Source organism: Thamnophis sirtalis, unplaced genomic scaffold, assembly GCF_051295495.1.
Source record: "Thamnophis sirtalis isolate CommonGarterSnake01/CBP01778 unplaced genomic scaffold, rThaSir2_p1.2 scaffold_3, whole genome shotgun sequence".
NCBI classification, from domain to species: Eukaryota; Metazoa; Chordata; class Lepidosauria; order Squamata; family Natricidae; genus Thamnophis; species Thamnophis sirtalis.
Genome location: NW_028261383.1, coordinates 132,086,717 through 132,109,418, shown reverse-complemented (window position 1 = coordinate 132,109,418; position 22,702 = coordinate 132,086,717). Strand labels below are relative to the sequence as shown.

Below are 22,702 nucleotides of genomic sequence, written 5' to 3'. Positions count from 1 at the left end.
GAAAGTTACAGTCCTGCAGTCATAAGTAGGAGGAGATGGGTGATAGGAACAATAAGAAGACTAACAGTGATAGTAATGCAGCCTTAATGAATGGTTTCACAGTGGTGAGGAAATTATTTGTTTAGCAGAGTGATGGCATTTGGAAAAAACTGTTCTTGTGTCCAATGCTCCATAGCGTCGTTTTGAAGGTAGGAGTTGAAACAATTTATGTCCAGGATGCGAGGGGTCTGTAAATATTTTCACTGCCCTCTTTTTGACTTGTGCAGTGTACAGGTCCTCAAACATAGCATTCCCCAACATGCTTGCCACTTTACAGATTCTAATCCAATTTATGTTAGGATTTAGACAAAAGGAACTAAATATATTTACAGTGTACCATTGCCATAGGAAGTCAACTTATGAAGTTGGCCAAAAAAAAGCCAGCAACTTATCAACAATAGGGAGGGGGGGGGAAGCAACTATAAAATGATCTTTATCACAACAGAAAGTAAACACAAATTAACATTTCTACATTTCTGAACTTGTTACTTACTTGACCTCTTGGAGCATTTGGCTGCATTGGCTTCTACTGCCTTGGCTGCAGTTTGCTGCGCACACAAGTTCAATGGGCATTTGAAGGTTCTTCACCTGCTGGAGCCACGCACGAGCATTCCGTTTCAGGACTGCGGAGGATAACATTTCAGTACAGGCCAGCGCAGCAAACACATCTAGCACCTATGGCAAACAGGCATAAAGAATATAACACTTCACCCTTCACTGAAAATTACATTATCGAATCTAGGCATCCTTTGGTAAACTAGAATAAGAAAACCAGCTTGGATTTTGATGCTCTCACTCCATCATTGTGCCTTGTGTTTATGGCTTTGTACTTTGTTAAATCATCTGACTAGTGTGGTGGTATAAAAATCAAATACATAAATGGTTCCCTAAATAAATACAAGTAGTTCTCATTTAGCAACTGCCTTGTTTAGCAACCTTTCACAGTTATGATGGTTACGGAAAAGCAATTTTATTATCAATCCCTGCTATTCACAATCTTTGCAGGTCTATAAAGCAAAGGAAAGCTGGAGTTAAGATCATAATGACAGTCATGATTTAAAGACAGTTTTGTAAGCTTAATAACTAAATTGCCAGTCCCAATAGCAGTCACTAAATGAGGACTACCTGAGGTTCCCTTCTGGAATATAATTAGTGATTATAAGTGGCTTTCTTCCTGTCTATCCCATCCATCAGTTCTAATGGCCCATTTCACATCCTTTTGATTTCTGTTTAACTTTTTGATTTTGACTTACATTTCCATTGTCTTCCTTTTAAAATCCCATTTTTTTTCATTTCAACTTTACACTTGTTTTCTTTATTTACTTCTTTATTTGTTTAATGAAAACTTTCATAATTTTATCATGATTTATTAAAACCAATTACCCACATCTTATTTAAATTCAAATTTTATTTATGGGAGAGTAAATATATCATCATCATCATCATTTTAGCCATTGTCTACCCACTGCAGGATGAAGGCTCTTCTGCATGTTTCCAACCAATACGGTATTGAAAGGCGCGAAACCGAGGCAGAAGAGGCAAAAATAAAAGGTAGCTAGAAAAAAATTCCTGTAAAAACTAGAAAGGGGAAAAAAATACTATTCACTGGAGAGTCACTGAATAGCTCCTGTTAGGCCAAAGACTGAAGTTAATCTGGGGAGTCACCAGGAGGAACAGAGGGAGTGTCCTCAGATTTACCTCAGTCTCCAGGCAATTGGTCCGTAACAATACACATTCAGTGACTCCTCCCACACCCCACCTTGGAAATCCATCTTGTTTTAGGTCTCTTTCGTGGATGCTTTTTATCGTGTGGAATCCATTCCATGACTGCCATGGTCCACCTGCCATCAGTTCTTCTTGCTATGTGACCAGCCCATTTTCATTTCAATTATTTTACTCTCTTGATGATATCCTATACTTTCTTTCATTCTCTAATCCATGTGCAATCTTATAACTCCGAGCATTATAATCCTGTCTTATAATGCTAAGCATCTACCTTTCCATGGTTCTCTGCACCACTAGTAGCTTTTTTATCGATTGTGAGGTTAGTCTCCATGTTTTACTGGCATATGTTATAGCACTTAGCACACACTGATAAAAAAAAAAATTCTCTTCAGGCACAGTGGGAGGCAAAAGCAATTCTATTAAGAGCTATGGTGGTGCAGTGGTTAGAATGCCGTACTGCAGGCTACTTTTGCTGCTTGCCGGCTGCCAGCAATTTGACAGTTCAAATCTCACCAGGCTCAAGTTGACTCAGCCGTCTATCCTTTTGAGGTGGGTAAAATGAGGATCCAGATTGTTGGGGGGGGGGGGATATGCTGACTCTGTAAAACCACTTAGGACTGTAAAGCATTCTGAAGCTGTATATAAATTTAAGTGTTATTACCATTGCTATTATTTGACCCTGGTTGGGAGATCCTCCATGAATTCTCATTACAAAGCAAATACAAACAGCCCGCAAAAAGACATGCCTGGAATTCCTGCTTTGCAGACAGACTAATTTCTCCTTTCTAAGAATATGGAGAATCCCAGTTCCCCCCACTTCCAGGTGTCATGTTTTCCTAGTAAAGTTAAATGTTACACCTACCATTTGGCTTTGCGACATGCAGCTTCCTTTGTTTTCTCTTTGTTCAAGGGTACAAAGCACTTCAGGGTAAACAGCAAGAATGCGGGAAAAGTTCTGCAGACGACTCCTAAACTGATGATAAGCAAGGTGGACCCAAGGAAGGGAGGGCACTCCTGCTTCTGCACTGGAAGAGGTGGCCTTCATTTCTTCAATAGAGGACAAGAGGGCCACTTGCAGCATCTGAAAATATACAGCAGTGTATTTAAAGGAAATTCTTTTCACAATCTCCTGAGGAATTGTAAGGATTTAAGTAGACTTTCAAATACACAGGAAATGCTTATTTGCGTGTCATAAAGTGGTAAGTCTACCCACTTACTGGCACACTGCTTTGCGGGATCATGAAGCAAGCTTTTGACTCCAGTATATAGCCCAGAGGTGGCATTCAGCAGGTTCTGACCAATTCTGGAGAACCGGTAGCGGAAATTTTGAGTAGTTCAGAGAACCAGTAAATACTACCTCTGACTGGCCCCGCCCCCATCTATTCTTTGCCTCCCGGGTCCCAGCTGATCGGGAGGGAATGGGGATTTTGCAGTAACCTTCCCCTGGAGTGGGGGGGGGATGGAGATTTTACAGTATTCTTCCCCTGCCACATCCACCAAGCAACACCCACAGAACCAGTAGTAAAAAAATTTAAATCCCACCATTGATCTAGCCATCTAGAAATACGCACATTTAGTTCCCTCTCTGAAGTCACACCCATTGCCAGGATAATAAAGTCTCTGGCATAATAATAAAAAAAGATGGTCTTCTCTTCCTCTGTGTAGCGAGCAAGCTGTTGCCCCAGTGGTGTCTGCTGAAAGATGTCTAGAAACTTCTCTCCATGGGCTGGAAAACAAAATGGGATTTAAATTGCTTTGCATCCCCCCTCCAGAAATAAAGTCAATCAGTCCTCCTTTAACACATAAAACAAATTCAGTATGAAAAATATAATTTTCTTGATTTTATGTCTTACTTAATTTATCAGATTTTTATTCTGCCAATCACACTTATGTGACTTTGGGCAGTTTTACAAATGATAAGGTGCTATTTAATTAGAATGGATTTTTTTTTAAAAGAATGATATGAGTACTGATTGAAAGGTTTAAGTTACTTTTGTTTGTATAAAATGAGTATGTATGTATACACATGTCTGCCAGTTCTTTAAGCAATGCTGAATAATATTCCAAAGTTTGTTAAATATTATGGACTAGATTTGAAAATATGAGAATGTATATTATTCCCCACAGCAAAGAGAAGCTGAGATGGTTAAACTGATTCTTTTATCCAAATGAGATGATATTTAATTTCTCTCTATTCCGAAATTGCTTCCAGATTTTGTGTTTACAACAGGAAAAGAAATGAAACTTTGATTCTGTTTTTGTAAACTAGACAGGCTTATTTTGTTATAGAAATGGCTTGTACATACTCTGTTGCGTAAAAGCAAAAAGTTGTGGTTGTAATGCTACCTTCAACTGTGCTAAAGAGAATCGGAAGTCAGTTTTTCTTTCTTTTTTTCTTCCATTACACTATATCCCGTTCTTTCCACCTCCCTCTTCTTACTTTTCCATGTGTTTTTCCCTTTGCATTTGTATATTGTATTGGTAAACTAAGAAAAAAGTTTTTTAAAAAAACAAAAACAAATGATAGGTACTGTTTTGAGCCAAATTTGCCCATGTTTTTCAAACAAAGGGGCCTCTTTTTAATTTCCTCGCTATTCTCACCTTCATTCTTAGAGACATGTTGTGCTTGAACCCGAAGATCTTCCAAATAATCCTTTATCCTCCAGCTGAAAGGCATTTTATTGCCAGCCCCTGTAGAGACTTCCATTTCATTCTGCACCTGGATTGGTTTTGTTTGAGCACTAAGGAAGATAAAGTAAATTTCATATGAACAGATGGTTTTTCAATATATTTTGAATGTATTCATGTAAAAAAAAGGCCAAGCAGGATATGAGATGCATTTTAACTTATTACACATAAAAATGTGATCAGTTTAAAGACCGATACTGAATGGATTGATGATTATATGGTGGATGTATTTAATCCACAGCATTTCCTATAAATTGAATAAGGGAAATAACATAGCATAAAATAAATCTGTTTCAATTTGTTCTACTGAAACTCTCTCTTTGCTTACCTCACTTTTACTAAAATGTTAGTGATTGGAGAGATTTCTCCCCCCACATCTTTTAGCTATGTTCAACAGTGGTGGTAACTGGGATAAACTTTTCATGAACCATTTTTTTAAAATAAGTCATGCTCACTGAAAAATTAACAGCTAAACCAGAATTGCACATCATAGCTATATACCACATTATTCTTTCATATTTACTTCAAATTCAATTTACTTCTGTGATCAATAAATGTGTTTCTTAACCTCGTCCCCACTTTCTTCCCACAGCTTACCTGCTCTGACCCATGACATAAGGGATGTCTAGAAGTTTTAGTTCATTGAAGATGAATAACCACAAGTCTTTCACACAATCTTCTGTTGTTGGTTTGACCAGCAAATTCAGATTATAATCTCTGTCCAAAATAGATACCATGTAGGCCAGAAGTGGGGTCACCATACTCTGGATCCGTTTCCACAGAGTGCGTCTATATTAAACAAGAGAGGAAAAGCACATAACATGGCATCTCAAATTCTAAAGAACCCAGACCCAAAGGTCATCTTTGTGTTTCAGCTGATCTGTTTAACTTGCTAGTGCCGGGATAGCAAACCTATGGCACGCGTGCCACAGGTGGCACGTGGAGCCATTTGTCAGGTCAGCTGGCCAGGGCGCATGCACATGCTAAGTTCAGCCTTTTCTAAAGCCATTTTTCGCCCTCCCCAGGCTCCAGAGCTTTATAGGAGCCTGGGGAGGGCGAAAAGAGCCTCCCTCACATCTCCCTGAAGCCTCTGGAGTGCAAAAAACTGGCCCTATGGTCAAACCGGAAGTTTTGGAAAGGACTTCCGATTTGCTTGTAGGGTCAGTTTAAGCCCTCCGGAGGCTTCAGGGACCTTCAGGCGGCTTCCCTGAAACCTCCGGAGGACTAAAAATGACCGTTGACTTACCTGAACGGTCCTTCTATGTGCCCTGCGAGGGGAATCCAAGCATAGGTTAACTTTGTCCATTAGCCCAAAGACTGAGTTATGCAAATTTCTGGCCACGCCTCCTCACTGGACTGGTCCAGTTTTAAACGAAGGATCAGCCGGCTTGAGAGAAGCAAAATAAGTCTAGAAGTCAAGGCAAGTCAGATTGTCATAGGAAAAAAGGAAGTCCAGGCCCAGAACAGCTGAAGCCGAGGGTGGTTTTAGATCGATCGTTGACTTACCTGAACGATCCTTCTATGTGTGCTGCGAGGGGAATCCAATCATGGGTTAACTTTGTCCATTAGCCTAGAGACTGAGTATGGAAATCTTGACCATGCCTCCTCTGACTGGACCGGATCAGTTTTGCACGAAGTCAGCCGTTGAAAGATGCATGCCAATGTCACTCATGGCCATAGCCAAACAGGCATCAAGTAACGTCCAGAAAAAGTCCAGTCAGGAAAAAAGAGGCAAGGTTAGTCATAAGTCATAGTCAAGGTGAAGCCCTGGCCAGCCGAAACTGCAGGCGGGTTTGGATTCCCCTCGCAGCACACATAGAAGGACCGTTCAGGTAAGTCAACGGTCGTTCTCCTGTGCGCTGCTTGGGGAATCCAAGCATGGGACATGCCAAAGCAATTAAGTCCCAGGGCGGGAGCTAGGCTGGTCAGGATCCCCCGCAGAAGAAAGAACCCTTTGCAACACTCTCCACCCAAAGGAGGCCTCAGCCGAGGCGTGTACATCAACCTTGTAGTGTCTAATAAATGGCAAGGGCAATGACCAAGTAGCCACCCTGCAGATCTCTTCCATCGAGGCTTGTGTAGCCCAGGCCGCTGTGGTAGCCGCACTTCTGGTAGAATGAGGAGTAATACGTCTGGGAACTGGCCGGGAGTGACTGTCGTACGCCAAAGCGATGCACGCCTTCAACCATCGGCCAATAGTGTGGAAGGACACTTTCTGTCCCATGGACAACGGCTGGAAGGAAACAAATAGCGCCTCCGATCTTCTGAACGAGGCCGTGCGCTTTACATAACGTCGGAGGGTTCTATGAACATCCAAATGATGCCACTGGCGCTCCTGAGGATGGGAAGGATGCGGACAAAAGTCTGGAAGGATGAGCTCCTGAGCTCTGTGAAACAAAGTGTTGACCTTCGGGAGGAAGGGTCCAAATGGAGTACTACTCTGTTAGGATGGAATATGCAGAGGTCAGCACGAACAGATAGCACAGCCAACTCCGAAACCCTCCTGGCTGATGTAATGGCCACCAGGAACACAGTCTTAAGCATCAGTAGCCGAAGGCTGATGGATTGGATGGGCTCGAATGGAGTAGACGTGAGTGCTCTGAGCACCAAGGTCAAGTCCCAGGTAGGATAACGGTGGATTGTCGGAGGCCTCAAATTTGTCGCACCCTTCAGGAAGGCCTTGACCCATGAGTGCTGGGACAAGGAACGGCTCTGACCGCCTCCAACTACCATGGATAATGCTGTGACCTGCCGACGAAGCGTGTTGGGCGCGAGGCCCTTATTAAGTCCCGATTGTAAAAAGTCGGGTGTATGGGCACATGGCGGTACGCCTCCTTGATGTCTACTGATGTCATCATGTCGCCCTGGCGGATGGAGGCCAATATGCTTTTGAGCGATTGCATTTTGAATTTTTGGCATTTGATATATCGATTGAGCCTTTTCAAATCTAGGATGGCCCGCCATCCCCCCGAATTCTTGGGCACCAGAAACAAGATGGAGTAGAACCCTAGCCCTTCCTGGCCTTTCGGTACCTGTTCTACTGCCCTGATGGTGAGAAGGTGATGTATCTCGGCGTCCATGAGGCGCCTTTTGTCGGGCATCTGGGAACAGGACACTGGATGAACCACCTTGGGGGAATGGAGAGAAATTCTAGAGTGAGACGTCAGACGTGAACTCCGCCCACTGATGAGCGAAGGCCAGGAGACGCCCTCCGATGGGTCCGTCCCCTTGTGAGTCACCGGTACCTCCGAAAGGACCGGTTTCCAGCTCCACGAAAGGACCTCCTTGCCTGGGGCTGCGCCTGGGGCTGCTGGCGCCCTATCCATGGCGCCTACGTGGTCCTGGCCACGATCCTGGAACTGGGAGAAACCCTGTTGTAATGGGGAACATAGGGAGCAGGGGCGAATCCAGAGTCCCCGGCCCGAAAGGGCTGTCGTCTCTGATAAGGTTGCTGTCTCCTATTGGCCAGGCCACTGGTGGAAGGGAGAACCTTACACTTATCTCTGGTCTCAATGAGGATGGGGTCGAGAACCGACCCAAACAAGGCCCCACCCTTGAAGGGCATGGATGCAAGGTGCCATTTGGACTTGACATCAGCTTGCCAATGGCGGAGCCACAGCAGGCGTGGGGATGCTACGTTAGAGACTACAGCCCAAGAAGCGAATTTTGCTGCACTAAGAGTGGCATCCGCAGAGATTTGTAGATTTATTATAATTTATAGGCCGCCCTTTTCCCTGAGGGGACTCAGGGCGGCTTACAAAAACACGGGAAAGGGGGTACAAAGACAAAAAGCATAAGACAATACATAATGTTAAAAAATAGAGCACAACATTCATTGTGTTCCAAGCCCGCCATCAATTTGGTAATGTCTTGGTGAAGGCGCATTTCCTCTGGGGCAAGCCTACTCTGCAATTGCTTAAGCCAGACCAAGGAAGTCCTATTAAAGAAGGACGCTGCCGTAGCCGAGCGTAAGGCCCAGGCCACAGCCTGAAGGGTCTTGCGGATGACTGTCTCGGCCTTACAATCCTCTGCCTTCAAGCCCTCCGAAATTTCTGATGGAATTAATGCCAGAGAGGCGAGGGAGCATCTACAGTGGGAAACACTTTCCTATCCCACTGCTTCTGAATCAGATCCAGAACGAGCTTGGGTGAGGGAATAACAACCTGCAAGGCCACTTGCTCAGCAAAGAGGCGCTCAGTCGCATCTAATCCCACAGCTGTACTATCCTTAGAGGCCGCCTCCCCCATGTGGGTGGTGGTCTTAGCCTTATACAGCAATGATTTAAAGAGGGAATGGGGGAACAAACCCGGTGCAGTAGGTTGATCCAGTGGAAGCCCTTCATCATCGGAAAATTCCCTATCTATGACCTCACCTTCCTACACCAAGGCTGACTCCTCACTGTAGACTGAGGGTTGAGGCGAGGGAGGCTCTGTTAGAGGAATAGATGAATCCCCTTGCACTGTCTGGGAATCAAGGCCCGTCCGGGTCACAGTGGCCCCGGGAGCCTGGGCCCTATGGAGTAGTTCCGCATCCACCTCTTTAGAAATAGCAGTAGAAATCATTTGGTACCAATCAGGGGGAAGGCCCAAATCCTGGCCTTCCAGTGGTCTGAGGCCTGCAGCAGGAGTGAAAGTCGCAGAGGGCCCCGCACGTGGGGGTGAGTGGGCCGAAGCCATACTCATCTCAGAAATAGGAGGGGGGAGTGGGACCCCAAACCCCCTTCTGCTGCCACAGGAGCCTGGAGCAACTGAATATCTGGGGACCAACCCTGCTCCGTAGGATGCGCTGGGGAAGCCTGTTGCGGAATCAGAACCGGGGGTGAGCTGCTGGGTGCCCCAGAGGCCTTAGCAACCTTGGATTTATCCTTACGTTTATGGGACCTGTCCGTAATGGCGGATGAGGCCCGAGGCCTATGACTAGTGGCCCCAGAAGTGGCCCTGCTGGGCCTTGGGCTAGCCCCCCCCCCTCGCCAGGGGAGTGGGGCTCACAAGAGGGCTCCACAGCACCTTTGGGCACAGACTGATCAGCCACTGCAAAGATAGAAAGATATTTGGAAAGGCTCAACCTCGTTTATGAGTGAATGCCACAAATTTCTCCTCCGCACAAAGCGCCACGTGAAATCAGTAGCCGATTGGGAAACAACCTCCTCAGTGACTCAGCTCTCTGCAAGTGAGGGAAAGAGGAGGGGCGTCTGGGCGGCATCGATGCCTGGTGGCGAAATCACGCACCCTGCCTCCTCCGGCCGATTCCGGCGCATGCGCAGGGCCGGATCCAAAATGGCGGCCACCTTGGAGGGCGTGAAAATTCAAACCGCCAAGCCCAGGGATCCTGCAGACCGCTGGCTCTCTGGCGAAAACACCGCCACTGCTATCAAGGAAATGCCACAAGGCAATGGAAACGCCTGGGTTGAACTGCGCCGCGCAGGCGGGTCGCTCCTGGCTCGAAACGGCGCAGGGCGGCGCACCAGCCCAGGACGCGCCAAACGCAAGGTGAGGAGAGCAATGCCAATCACCGCTTGAAAATACCACTGCCGTCCGGCGCGATGAGCCGACGGCCTCGCAGCCTCTGATCCCAGGCAAGAGAGGGAGGGAGGGAGGGAGGGAGGGGGAGAGAGAGAGAGAGAGAGAGAGAGGAGATGAGGATCTGGGCTGGCAGCGAACTGCCACCTCCACCTCCAAACACATATAGCAAGTAAAGTCGCAATCTGCTGCTGAATCCAAGGAAAAAAGGTGAAATTTGTCGATTAGTCTAGACAGAAAATTGAGATGCGTCTCATTAGGCTGGACTGAGTAAAAAAACTGATCCGATCCAGTCAGAGGAGGCATGGTCAAGATTTGCATACTCAGTCTCTAGGCTAATGGACAAAGTTAACCCATGATTGGATTCCCTAAGCAGCACACAGGAGAATCCCCTCGCAGCGCACATAGAAGGACCGTTCAGGTAAGTCAACGGTCATTCTCCTGTGCGCTGCTTGGGGAATCCAAGCATGGGACATGCCAAAGCTATAGACTTCAGGAGTGGGAGCGAGGCTGGTCTGGTGTCGTAGCCGAAGAAGCTAACCTTTGCAGCATGCGCCATCCAAAGGATGCCTCAGCCGAGGCATAAATGTGCACCTTGTAGTGACAGATAAAGGGTGATGGCGATGACCAGGTTGCTGCCCTGCAGATGTCCTCCACCGAGGCCTGCGTTGCCCAGGCTGCCATCATGGTCGCACTCCTGGTAGAATGGAGAGTGATGCGACTGGGAACCAGTCGGGACTGACAGTTGTAGGCTAGGGCAATACACGCCTTCAACCAGTGGCTGACTAAAGAAACTAAGGAAGTTCTATTGAAGAACGAGGCCGCTGTAGCAGCACGCAATGCCCAGGCAGCCGCCTGGTATGGTTTGTGAATAACAAGCTCCGCCTTGCGGTCCTCAGCCTTCAACCCCTTCGAAATCTTGGATAGAATGAGGGCCGGGAAAGCCAAGGATGCTATCAGCGGGTCAACAGTGGAAAACTGCAAAATGGTGTCCAATTCTGGAGTGGAAGCATAAAGCTTTCTATCACCATTGCTAGGGGGGGTGAGACTGCGGTGGACTGGGACCATTGTTTTTGGATTACATCCAGAAACAATTTGGGTGATGGAATAGTCTCTTGTTCTTGTACCTGTTCAGCAAACAAGCATTCTGTGGGATCAAGGCCCACCTCAGTACTGGCCGGGGTGGTTGCTCCCCCCAAATTGGAGATGGCCTTGGCTTTATAAAGTAGAGATTTAAATAGGGCTGAAGAGGCCCGAAAAAGGAACTTTAGCCTGAATCAGACCTTCATCATCTGATAACTCTAAATCCAAAATCTCACCTTCCTTCCCTCACTGTAGATGGAAGGTAAGGGAGAAGGGGAATCAGCCTGAGAGGTAGCTAAATCTCTGGCAAAAATCAAATTCCTAGAGCGTTGACTCCTACACTGTACTTCTGCCTCCATTCCCCTAGATATGACAGTGGCAATCATGTCCCTGAGCCCAGGGGAGAGGTCAAATTCTGAAGTATCCTCTGGTCTGCTGCCAGCAGCCGTGGGAGTATAAAGGTGGCTGAGGCCTCTGAACGGAAGGGGGCCGGGCCTGGACTGGGCTCAGAAGGATCAGATGAACCCTGAAGGCCTGAGTCAGGTCCTGCAGTTGTGAGATTCTGAGGGAGAGGGAGGTCTCGGGACCAACCTTGAATTCCAGTTAGGCCAGAGGTAGAAGGCCCTTCAGGCAGCAGGATGTGAGGTGGCCTGGGGGCTGAGAGATCCCTAGACCCGTTCTTGGTCTTAATGGTGTGCTTAGCAGCCCTGGCAGAAGCCGCTGGGGTGGCGCGGGAACTGTGGCTGGCGGCCCTGATGGTGGTCCTACCCACTCTAGATGAGGCCTCAGTGGCATCGGAGGACAACTGAGGAGAAGTGGAAGCCCGAGCGCTGCCCCCGGTAATAGAATTATCCGCCATGTAAGCTAGGTTGAAAGGGCTCAAGCTCACATTCACTGAAATACCAAATGCCGATCGCAATCGAAGCAGGAGGCCGTGAGAGATCAAACTCGTGCTCCAGTAGAATGGTGGCGAACTGACCTCCGTGGAGCAATGAATCTGGTGATTTTACATCACTGCGGGTGGGAAAATGAAGCCACATCCTGCCAGACTGTTTGTTGGCGCGAAAAGGGCTCCAAAATGGCCCCCGCAACCAACAGCAGGGACAGGAGATTCAAATCGGCGAGGTACAAAGGCTGCCGCCAGAATGGAGAACGCCTGCCTCGTATCTTGCCAGCAACTGCAGCCATGGCTTCCAGAGGCTCTCGAGGTCGAGGTAATACAGGGAGCCCAGCCATATGGCAATGGGGGTATCCGGGCTCCGCGCATCACCAGGCAACCTCGGGGGGAAGGAGGGGGTGACGGACAGCGGCTAGAGCAGGCGGTGCAGCAAAACAATCTCCAGCCGCGGCAACACAAAACGAAGGCAGCAAACAGATCTTCCCACAATGAACAACAGCATGCCCTCTCCTCCAAGAAAGAGGTTCCCTGGCCCCAAAGGCTCCGGGAACGCTAAAATCCAATTACCACTTTAAACAAAGAGAAAACGAACCTATTTGTAGAGATATTTACCGCTCCGTGAAAGGAGCTCAAGCTGGTGAAGGGAATCCAAGCTGATTAATAATAATGATGAATTTGTCTAGTAACCGAGAGAGAATAATTTTGCGTCTCTTTAGGCTGGACTGAGTTAAAAAACTGAACCACTCCAGTCAGAGGAGGCATGGCCAGCAATTTGCATAACTCAGTCTCAAGGCTAATGGAGAAAGTTAACCCATTTTTGGATTCCCCAAGCAGCGCACAAGAGAACACCCCTATGAGCAAACCAGAACTCCATTCCCGCACTTCCGGTTTGCCCATAGGGCCAGTTTGCTCATAGGGTCGTTTTTAGTCTTCCGGAGGCTTCAGGGAAGCCTCCTGAAAGTCCCTGAAGCCTCCAGAGGGCCTCCGGGGGGGGGAGGCTGTTTTCTACCTCCCTAGGCTCATATAAAGCCTCTGGAGCCTGGGGAGGGCAAAAAAAGCATGCAAAAAATGAGTTGGAGCGCCTTTCATGTACACTGGGGGGGGGTGTCGCATGTTGCATTATGGGTGTGGCACGCCCACGCACAACCCCCCCCTGCGCTCCCCCCTTATGGCACGCGAGCCAAAAAAGGTTGGCCATCGGCATGCTAGTACATTAAAGATACTTCAGAGAAAATTTTTAAACCCCCAAATGCATATTTTATTATTGAAAAAGATTAAAACTTCAATGAGTGAAGTCTTAACCAGTAAAATTTGTCAAATTGCAATTAAACTAAGAGTCCCAGAAGCTGCCATATTTGGATTAAAGGCAGTATTTCAACCTGAGCAACCAGTTTGGAGGGGGGGGGAAAGTGGCTCCAGAAAGTGAATTAAATGCTTAATCTATACACTAGAAGTGTCAAACTCAAGGCCCAGGGGCTGGACCCAGCCTGTGGGATGCTTAGATTTGGTCCACAGGGCCACCCTAGAAATATGACTGGCCCAAGGGTGCCTCTGCCGTGTGCGGCCTTCACAAGCTCCATTTTCACTGGCAGAGGTTGCAGGAGGCTGTCGCAGCCAAAAAGAGAGATTGGGAGCCTGTTTTCTCTGGCAGAGCACTCTGGCCACCACAGGCCCCCGACATGAGTGACATCAAGCTAATCATGCCCACCCCGGCCTCATCCACTCAGCCCCCACGCTCTTGACAACCCTGTTTGTCAAGAGGTCCTCAATGAAATCGAGTTTGACACCCCTGCTATACACTATACCTAAATGTTCCTCCTTCCTGGAGGGCATTAAGGTTGGAGGCCTCCCGCAACATCCACTCTTTCATAATGAGATAATTCTCTTCCTGATTTTTCAAAAGGTAAGTAAGACGGCTCTTTGTAATCTTCAGGAAGTTGCCTGGGGGAGAGAAAAAAAAGGACAGCCTAATTTTTATTTGTATAAAATTTGTATAGCCACTTTTTAGAATTATATTTCAAAGAAGATGAAAGAAGGTACTGATGGATAATTCAGTTTTTGAATCAAAATTAACATTTCCTAGTCTTTTGTTTGATGATCTTACATAAAATTGTATATTTGCTTCCCTAAGAAGAGCTATATGACTTACAAACCTTGGTCATTACCTTCAATAATTTGAGATTATTTAAGAATTATTTGCAAGTCTACCCACCCATTGTGAGAAATATCAGTTTATTCCTTTTCTGTTATGTATTAACTACTTAGCAATGCCATTTAACTCACCACTACTAATGGTGAGGGTAAAGGTGTGCTATAAATAAATACTAGAAATGAGGAAGAAGAGTCATTATGCAGCTGTGAATAAAATTGAACCCTTCTACATTTGCAGGATTCCTCTACTCTATAGAATTCCTACACATTCACTTTCTCTCAAAACACACACACACACACAAACACAAACACACACGACACTTCCAAAGAACTGTAGGAAAAAGGCAAGCTCTCATCTTTTGATTTTCTATGGGGTCTAGTCAAACACAATCACTGACAGAGCAAATACATTCTCAAAAGTATAAAACAGAAACCGATCCTTTATTTCAGTTTTTTATTGTATAGTCAGTAACCTGAGCATTCTAGCAAGAGGAACTTGTATTACAATATATTTCACTTTAACAAAAGATCATACTCCTTCTGGACATACGTATATTATATACCTTGCGGGGTATCTTCCTCAGACAGGAGTTTAAGAAGAATTGCAATTCTCTCAGCGCTACGACCGGCATCCTCATTGTGGTCTCTCAGCATGCCGACAGCACTTTGAACACAACTCCTCAAGAGAATGGTAGTATCCAAAATCTTAGAGTTTCCAGGCACAGGAGGGGAAAAAAAATTTTTTTTTTAGTATATCCTGAGACAATGTACAATAATTTTCTCTATGGCTATCAGATGTGAATGAGCATCTGATTAAACTGAGCTGGACAGCTTTTTGATAGTTGAGTCTCACACTTCAAAAGTATGAGATAATAATGCAAGTGTCCAGGACCATTATGCTTCCCTTCCATGCAGGAGGGTTTCTAGAAATTTTCTTTGGTATTTGTTACTTTGTTTATTGTTTTAACTATGCTGTACTTTACTAGGGCTTGCGTGTCACTTTTTTTTTTCACTAGCAGTGCAAAATAATATGAAATACTTCTAAATTTGAAATAGGTTTTCCCAAGATTGTCAGAACAGTGCTGTCTATTAATGGAAAAGTTCTAAGTGCAAAACAGCCTTTTCAAATTGAAAGCTTGAAACAGAGCCATTTGGTGTCCAGGACATTTGTCTTGTGGTCAGACTAGCATTTCATCACACCCACCTGGGATCAGAACAATTATTTCAATTGTTTTACAAAGCTCTACTGTTTTCTACTATACAACAGGAGGAAATTATGTCAGCCTTTTTTCATCAACTTCAGCCCCCACCCACCCACCCCCCCAAAAAACCAAAAGAAGTTGAGGGCTAGATAAGGCTCTGGGGCTCTAAGATGCTCACTTCTAGATTCTCCCTGGGAGCAGAGGGAGAAACAATCATCCAGGTATCCAGAAAGAAAAAGATTCTGCTTGGATAAACACCTTAGTAAAATAAAAACAATGCAGCACTAGCAACTAGGGAGGTAGACACCCATCTACAGAAACTTCTATTTCTAGAGAAAACAGACACAAAAGAAGACCTTTGCATTACTGAAAGGTCATACATTATTGTCCATCTATATAATCTTCTAAAACTGTAGCTAATGGAGCTATCATAAAGATCACAAATAGTGATCCCTATGGCATGATCACAAATAGGAATCCTACTCTAATTATACCAGATTACGCATGTAACTCTAATAGAGCAAAATATGTGGACCATCCCAAGGCTAGAAGAGATAGCTAATCATAAATATCTAGATACAAATATGTGAAACATGTGTTGTGTTATTTCTATAATCAATTCCACTGAACAAAAAAAGCAAGTTGCTACAAAGAAGAACATAATTTGCTCTTAGATCAAAGGGAAACAATCAAACTAGATTAGTGAGGCATATTAAGACTTACAAATATTTCTGGTTCAGATATTGGTGACACCTCCACCTCCATCTTCTCTTCTGTTTCTTCTTCTTCTTTCATCCCTGCAGCTACAATGATAAAGAAAGTCTCATATCGGAATGCAGCCTGACTCTAAAGATGATGATGGGAATTACTACGAACTGTTGGAAATAAGCACTACATAAACATATAGTTGGACTTACTTTCAGGATTCTCTGCAGACTCTCCCATATTTTCAGAAAACAGCTGGCTGATGGTGATGTTTCTGAGGGCTGTTATATCAGAGATCATATCCTTGGAGGTTCTTAGATCATCAATATGCACAGACTGCCACAGCCCTAAAAACAACAGATGATATTTCACAGCTATTACCTACATTTCCATTAATCATTTCTGAGGAAAACCACTTAATCTAACAGAGGGAAGGGTAGGATAATACAATAATGTATCTTTTACCATATAACAGCAAGTGCCTTCATTAAATTAATTTGCAGATATTGTACTAAATATTGAAGTTAAATGCTTCCTTTCAGTTTGGCCAATCAAATGTCTCAGGGAAGGGGGTGGCAAGGACAGGATTATGGGAAACCAACAAATATGTTAGCCTCCAAACAAATCATGGAAAAGTTAGGGGAAACATATTACAAAAGTCTGAAGGGCAGGCCTGGGGCTGTTGAATTCAGCAGATTCTGCCTGGCTATTCCGGCAGGCCTGGGGCTGTTGAATTTGTCCAGCCGCATCCTCAGTTGTGAATGTTGTGATCTTTTAATGTTGTCTTGGTTTTGTATGTCCTTCCTTCCCCTTTTTTTTTACTGTAAGCCACCCTGAGTCTCTTTGAGAGTGGGCGGCATACAAATTAAATTAATAATAATAATAATAATAATAATAATAATAATAATAATAATAATAATAATAATAATAATGAGAGCTACGGAATGGTTAATATCAAGCGAGGAATTTTCCAGGGTGATTCACTTTCACCTCTTCTCTTCATCATCGCAATGATCCCACTATCAGTAATCTTAAAAAAAATGAAATTAGGCTACCAAACAGCCAAAAAAGCTGAAAAAATTTCGCATTTACTATATATGGATGATTTGAAACTCTATGGAAAGTCAGAAATAGAAATCCAATCATTGACAAATACAGTCCGAGTATTCAGCACCGATATTTCAATGCAGTTTGGCATTGAAAAATGCGCCACTGTATCCATAAAAAGGGGCAAAATCACTGCATCTGAGGGAATTGAAATGCCCAATGGCCAACTAATTAAATGCAAAGAAAATGAAGCCTACAAATACTTAGGCATTCTGCAGTTGGATAACATCAAGCATGGAGAAGTAAAAACTATTGTCAGGCGAGAGTACACCAACAGAGTTAGGAAAATTTTGAAATCTAAATTGAACGGTGGAAATACAATCAAGGCCATAAATACCTGGGCAATACCAGTTATAAGATACACAGCTGGCATAGTTAACTGGACACAAGCTGATTTGGACCTTTTGGACCGAAAAACCAGGAAACTAATGACAATGCACTACAGTTTACATCCACGTGGTGATACTGATAGACTATATCTGCCCCGAAAATCAGGTGGCAGAGGATTATTACAAGTGAAGCAAACAGTTGAAGAAGAAAAACATGCACTGGCTGATTATTTAAAAGACACTCAAGAACATCTATTAATCGAAGTAAAGAACAAAAATCTACTGAAGGCCCAACAGACAAAACAAGAATACAGAAAAGATGTGATAAAATCAAGAATGGAGAGTTGGCAGAACAAAACACTGCATGGTCAATTTCTGGAAAAAATAAAAGATAAAGTGGACAGTGAACAAACTTGGTTATGGTTAAAAACAGGTACATTAAAGAAAGAAACAGAGTCACTAATCCTGGCTGCGCAAGAACAAGCTATCCGCACAAATGCTATTAAGGCCAAAATCGAAAAATCCTCTGATGATGCCAAATGCAGACTTTGCAAAGAAGCTGATGAAACTGTTGATCACATACTCAGCTGCTGTAAAAAAATCGCGCAGACTGATTATAAATTGCGGCACAATTCAGTGGCACAAATGATCCATTGGAATTTGTGCAAAAATTATAATATTAAAACAGCAACAAACTGGTGGGAACATCAGCCTGAAAAAGTCACCAAAAATCAGATGGTCAAGATCTTGTGGGATTTCCGTATACAAACCGACAAAATACTGGCGCATAATACACCAGACATCACACTGGTTGAGAAAAATAAGGTCACAATCATAGACATCGCAATACCAGGTGATAGCAGGGTCGCCGAGAAGGAACATGAAAAAATCGCAAGATACCAGGACTTAAAAATCGAAATCCAACGACTATGGCACAAACCAGCAGTGGTAATTCCAGTGGTAATTGGCACACTGGGTGCTATTCCAAAAGCACTGGAATTACATTTAAAACAGTTAAAAATTGACAAAATCACCATCAGTCAAATGCAAAAAGCCGCACTGCTTGGATCTGCACGCATATTGCGAAAATACGTTACGACGTCCTAGGCCCCTGGGTGGGGCCCGACTAGTAACCAATGCCAAATCCGGCAAAACAACTGGCCGCTGTGATACAATTGTATAATAATTATAATTATAATTATAATTATAATAATTAATATGATGATGATGATGATGATGATGATGATGACAGATTCTGGAGAACCAGTAGCGGAAACTTTGAGTAGTTTGGAGAACTGGCAAATACAATCTTTGGCTTGCCCCAGAGTGGGAAGGGAATGCGGATTTTGCAGTATCCTTTCCCTGCCATGCCCACCAAGCCACACCCACAGAACCAGTAGTTAAAAAAAAGTGAATTTCACCACTGCTGAAGGGGTATACTATTTTTATTACAGGTAGTCCTTGACTTACAACAATTCATTTAGTGACCATCCAAAGTTACAGCGGCAATGGAAAAAAAAACTTATGACCATTTTTCACAGTTATAACTGTTGCAGCATCCCATGGTCATGTGATTTACATTCAGATTTACATTTGAAACTGGAATGTATTTATGACAGTTGCAATCTCCCAGGGTCATATGATCATCTTTTGCCATGTTTTGACAAGCCAATGGGGTGCCAGATTCATTTAACAACCATGTCACTAATTTAACAACTGCAGTCATTCACCTAACAAATGTGGCAAGGAAAGTCGTAAAATGGAGATAACTCACTTAACAAATTTGTCACTTAGCAACATAAATTCTGGGCTCAATTGTGGTTGTAAGTTGAGGACTACCTGTATACATTTGCATTTCTATTAAGAAAAAGAAATTGAAAAATAGATTTTGCATTTATAGCAACATGAATTAGAAAAACCCTCCAAAATTAAGAGATGCTTTTTTCAGAGAGCCAGTTTGGTCTAGTGGTTAAGACATGAGGCAAAAAAATGGGAAACCGTGAATTCTAGTCCCGCCTAGAATACATATACATATACATATCATATACATGTATTTACTTACACTTCCTTTTTTTTTGTATGTTATATTTCCTTTGACTTTTTTGATGGCCCTTTGGCCATTAAAAATTGATTTGAGTTGGTTTTCCTTTAAGCCTTGTTTTATTTGTTTCTTGCATTTTGCATAAATTCATTCATCACAAAAGGGAATAGCATAATGGATATCTAAATATGTAAATATGAATGGCTAAGCAAACTTGAGGAATATTCACTAGCAGTAAAATTAACAGTATATATCCAGATCAGGAGTTTGACTAAATTTAAGCAAGAATGTTTCCCTATATATTACATGCCACATATAGGATACCGCCTGAGCTCCATACCTTAATTTTTTATTGGACTGAGGTCCAATAATGGCAAAGGGAATTTTCTTTTTCTTTTGTACTTCAAGAGACTCAGAACTGGAGGGGTAACATTAACCGTGTTAAACCTATTTAACAACATATAGTTTTCATGTTTCCTAACTAAATATGGCAAGAAATCACATTACTGATTTTCAGCAATTTTTGTCACCAAAGTTTTGTTTTGTGATCTCTTCAGAATGTGCACTGTGGATCACAAAAAGATTTGTCGTCCAAATACAACTTAGGAAATATGACATATTACATTTTTCATCTTATTTGTAGCCTTGTGTTAGAAGCACATTTCTTTCTACACTGCAGTAATCTGTAACTTGCATTGCTAGGACCATTTGTGAGAGAAAGCAGGAAGCAATCTTGATGCCATAGCAGCCCCTTTAAATAGACCTCCAACCACCTTTAAATAGACCTCCAGCCACCTTGTTCTGTAACTCTTGCACATAAGCCAACCTACCTCCATGAAATCCTATGTAGGAACTTCCTCCTTCGATTCGTGACAGCTTAGTGATGAAAATTATAAATACCCTGGCTTGATTCTCCTGTATTTTGTTGACTTCATTAACAGCTGAATACCTGTAAGGGAAGAGAAACAGGTGCCATTCTTTTGTGAAGTTAAAGCATTCCCCTGCCCAACAGCTCCCTTTATTTCAGCACAAAGTTTATTCCTCCACCTCATTCTGATATATGGTACTAAGATGAGGAATAGATCCACATGGTTCTCTGTGAAATTAGAATATTGGCCTGGAGTATTTATCGGACTATGTAAAAATCTAAGAACTTGGCTGGCTTATAAATATCGTTAAACACCTCAACTATTAATTGATTATATGCTTGGTATTGCTTATCGAATAGTCTTATCTAAGTGGTGACTTACCTGGCTGAGGCAATGAGCTGGGCACTAAGTGATCCATTTTCAAAGTCAGTCTGAATAATGAGGATTTTACTCCCATCTGTCCTCACAGCAAAAAAATTCCTGAGAAAATACAGAAATGTTTAAATGGGCTTTATTGCAGAAAGAATAGATCATTCACATCCAGACCTTTATTTAAAACAATGAGATCTCTCCAAACACTCCAGCAGTTTGAACAGTAACATTATTGCAATCCTGCAATTTATGTTTTTCAATTAAATTGCAAAACTCCTATCTTATGAAATTTATTCTATTGTTTATTTCATTACAAGCACTTTTATGCCACTTTAAAAAAAAAGTCAGTTGGTCTTACCTGAACTGCATGTCTCGAGGGTGGCATGGGAGGAGTCACTGATAGGGTATTGTTACGGTGGTGGATCTCCTCCTAGAGGCCTTAATGGTCCTGATGACTCTCAAGGAGATCTGGGCATCCCTCAGTTGCTCCCACTCAAGCACCATGTGGTCAGCTGGAGCCACTCTGGATCTGGATGCACCAGACTCACCTGGTGCAGGGTCACCTCCCCCTGTAGGATTCTCCAATGGGGCAGAATCGACAACTCAACCAGATCCGCGAGCCAGGGATGCCGTGGCCAATGAGGGGCCACTACGATGATCTCTGCCCTCTCTACCACTAACTTTCCCAAGACCCCGGGAACGAGGGGAAGGGGAGGAAAGAAGTACAGAAGGCCTGCCGGCCATCTGCAGCATAGGGAGTCAATCGCCCCCTGCATTGGAACCCGTGAGATGAATCTCGGAATTTGGGCATTCGACAGTGAGGCGAAGAGATCCACAGTCGGGCAACCGAACCTCTGGCAGATCTGATTGAAGATGTTGGGGTGAAGTTGCCACTCCCCGTGGTCTACTGTCTCCCTGCTGAGTCAGTCGCCTGCTGATTCTCCACTCCAGAGATGTGTTCTGCCCGGATTGATAGGAGGTTCCGCTCCGCCCAGCATCCCAGACGTCTTGCCTCGTTGCGTAGAGTCACAGAGTGAGTGCCTCCCTGCTTGTTTACATGGGCCTTGGCTGCCACGCTGTCTGTCAGCACCAGAATATTATTCCCGGTGACTGTCTGCTTGAACCGTCGAAGAGCTAGGTGGATCGCTCTGAGTTCCAGCCAGTTTATGTTCCTCCGCAAGTCCGTCGATGTCCACCGGCCCTGGGCCAACTGGGACTGCAGATGAGCCTCTCAGCCGAACAGACTTACATCTGTTCTTAGGACCAGCCTATCTGGCTCCCTGAATAGGGAACCTTTGGCCAGAGCCAGGGACATCCACCAGCGGAAGGAGAGAAGTACCTGGGGTGTTACTAGGACCTTGAAGCTTGCATCGCTTGTCCCATTCCTCTGGTAGGGAAGGAGGAACCACTGCAACTCTCTGGCATGAAGACGAGCCTAGGGAACGATCCCGATGCAGGAGATGAATTTCCCGAGAAGCCTGGAGAGTAGAGCTACGTGAACAGATCGAATCCTGCGAATCTCTTGAATCAATTCAACAATGTTGTCCCTACGCTCTTGGGATAGGAACACCTCGCCCTCCACCGAATCAATAATGGTTCCCAGATGCTGAAGTCTAGTGGAGGGGACTAGATGGCCTTTCTTGAGGTTAATCGAGAACCCAAGGGACCTTAGGGTGCTAATGGTGGTACTGAAATCCCCCTCTGCACAAACAGCCGAGGGGGCTAGTATGAGGATGTCATCAAGGTAACAGTGTAAGCGAACCGGGAAGGAATGAAAGTGGGCGGCAGCCGCGGCCAGCACCATGGTAAAGGTCCTGGGAGCAGAGGCCAACCTGAAGGGAAAAGCCCTGTACTAGTAATGAGAACCCCGGTACGAGAACCTGAGGAACTTGCGGTGATCAGGGCAATCATGATGTGGAGATACTCCTCCGTGAGATCAATGGAGGCTAGGAAGTCCCCTTGTCCGATCCCCTC

The 22,702-nt window shown here is 44.4% G+C and overlaps 1 protein-coding gene across 1 annotated transcript in view; it reads right to left on the bottom strand.

Annotated features, from left to right (window-relative positions):
* The window catches only part of RNF213 (ring finger protein 213), a 137,624-nt gene that overhangs the window by 35,959 nt on the left and 78,963 nt on the right, over positions 1 to 22,702 (bottom strand). Inside the window, exons 31-41 of the mRNA XM_087710140.1 lie at positions 20,738 to 20,836; positions 20,318 to 20,436; positions 16,223 to 16,357; positions 16,029 to 16,108; positions 14,667 to 14,808; positions 13,758 to 13,893; positions 5,050 to 5,241; positions 4,366 to 4,505; positions 3,336 to 3,490; positions 2,627 to 2,845; positions 533 to 714 (exon numbers count right to left, since the gene is read on the bottom strand). Coding sequence (XP_087566266.1) covers positions 533 to 714; positions 2,627 to 2,845; positions 3,336 to 3,490; positions 4,366 to 4,505; positions 5,050 to 5,241; positions 13,758 to 13,893; positions 14,667 to 14,808; positions 16,029 to 16,108; positions 16,223 to 16,357; positions 20,318 to 20,436; positions 20,738 to 20,836 — 1,599 coding nt within the window. The remainder of the gene's footprint in view (positions 1 to 532; positions 715 to 2,626; positions 2,846 to 3,335; positions 3,491 to 4,365; positions 4,506 to 5,049; positions 5,242 to 13,757; positions 13,894 to 14,666; positions 14,809 to 16,028; positions 16,109 to 16,222; positions 16,358 to 20,317; positions 20,437 to 20,737; positions 20,837 to 22,702) is intronic.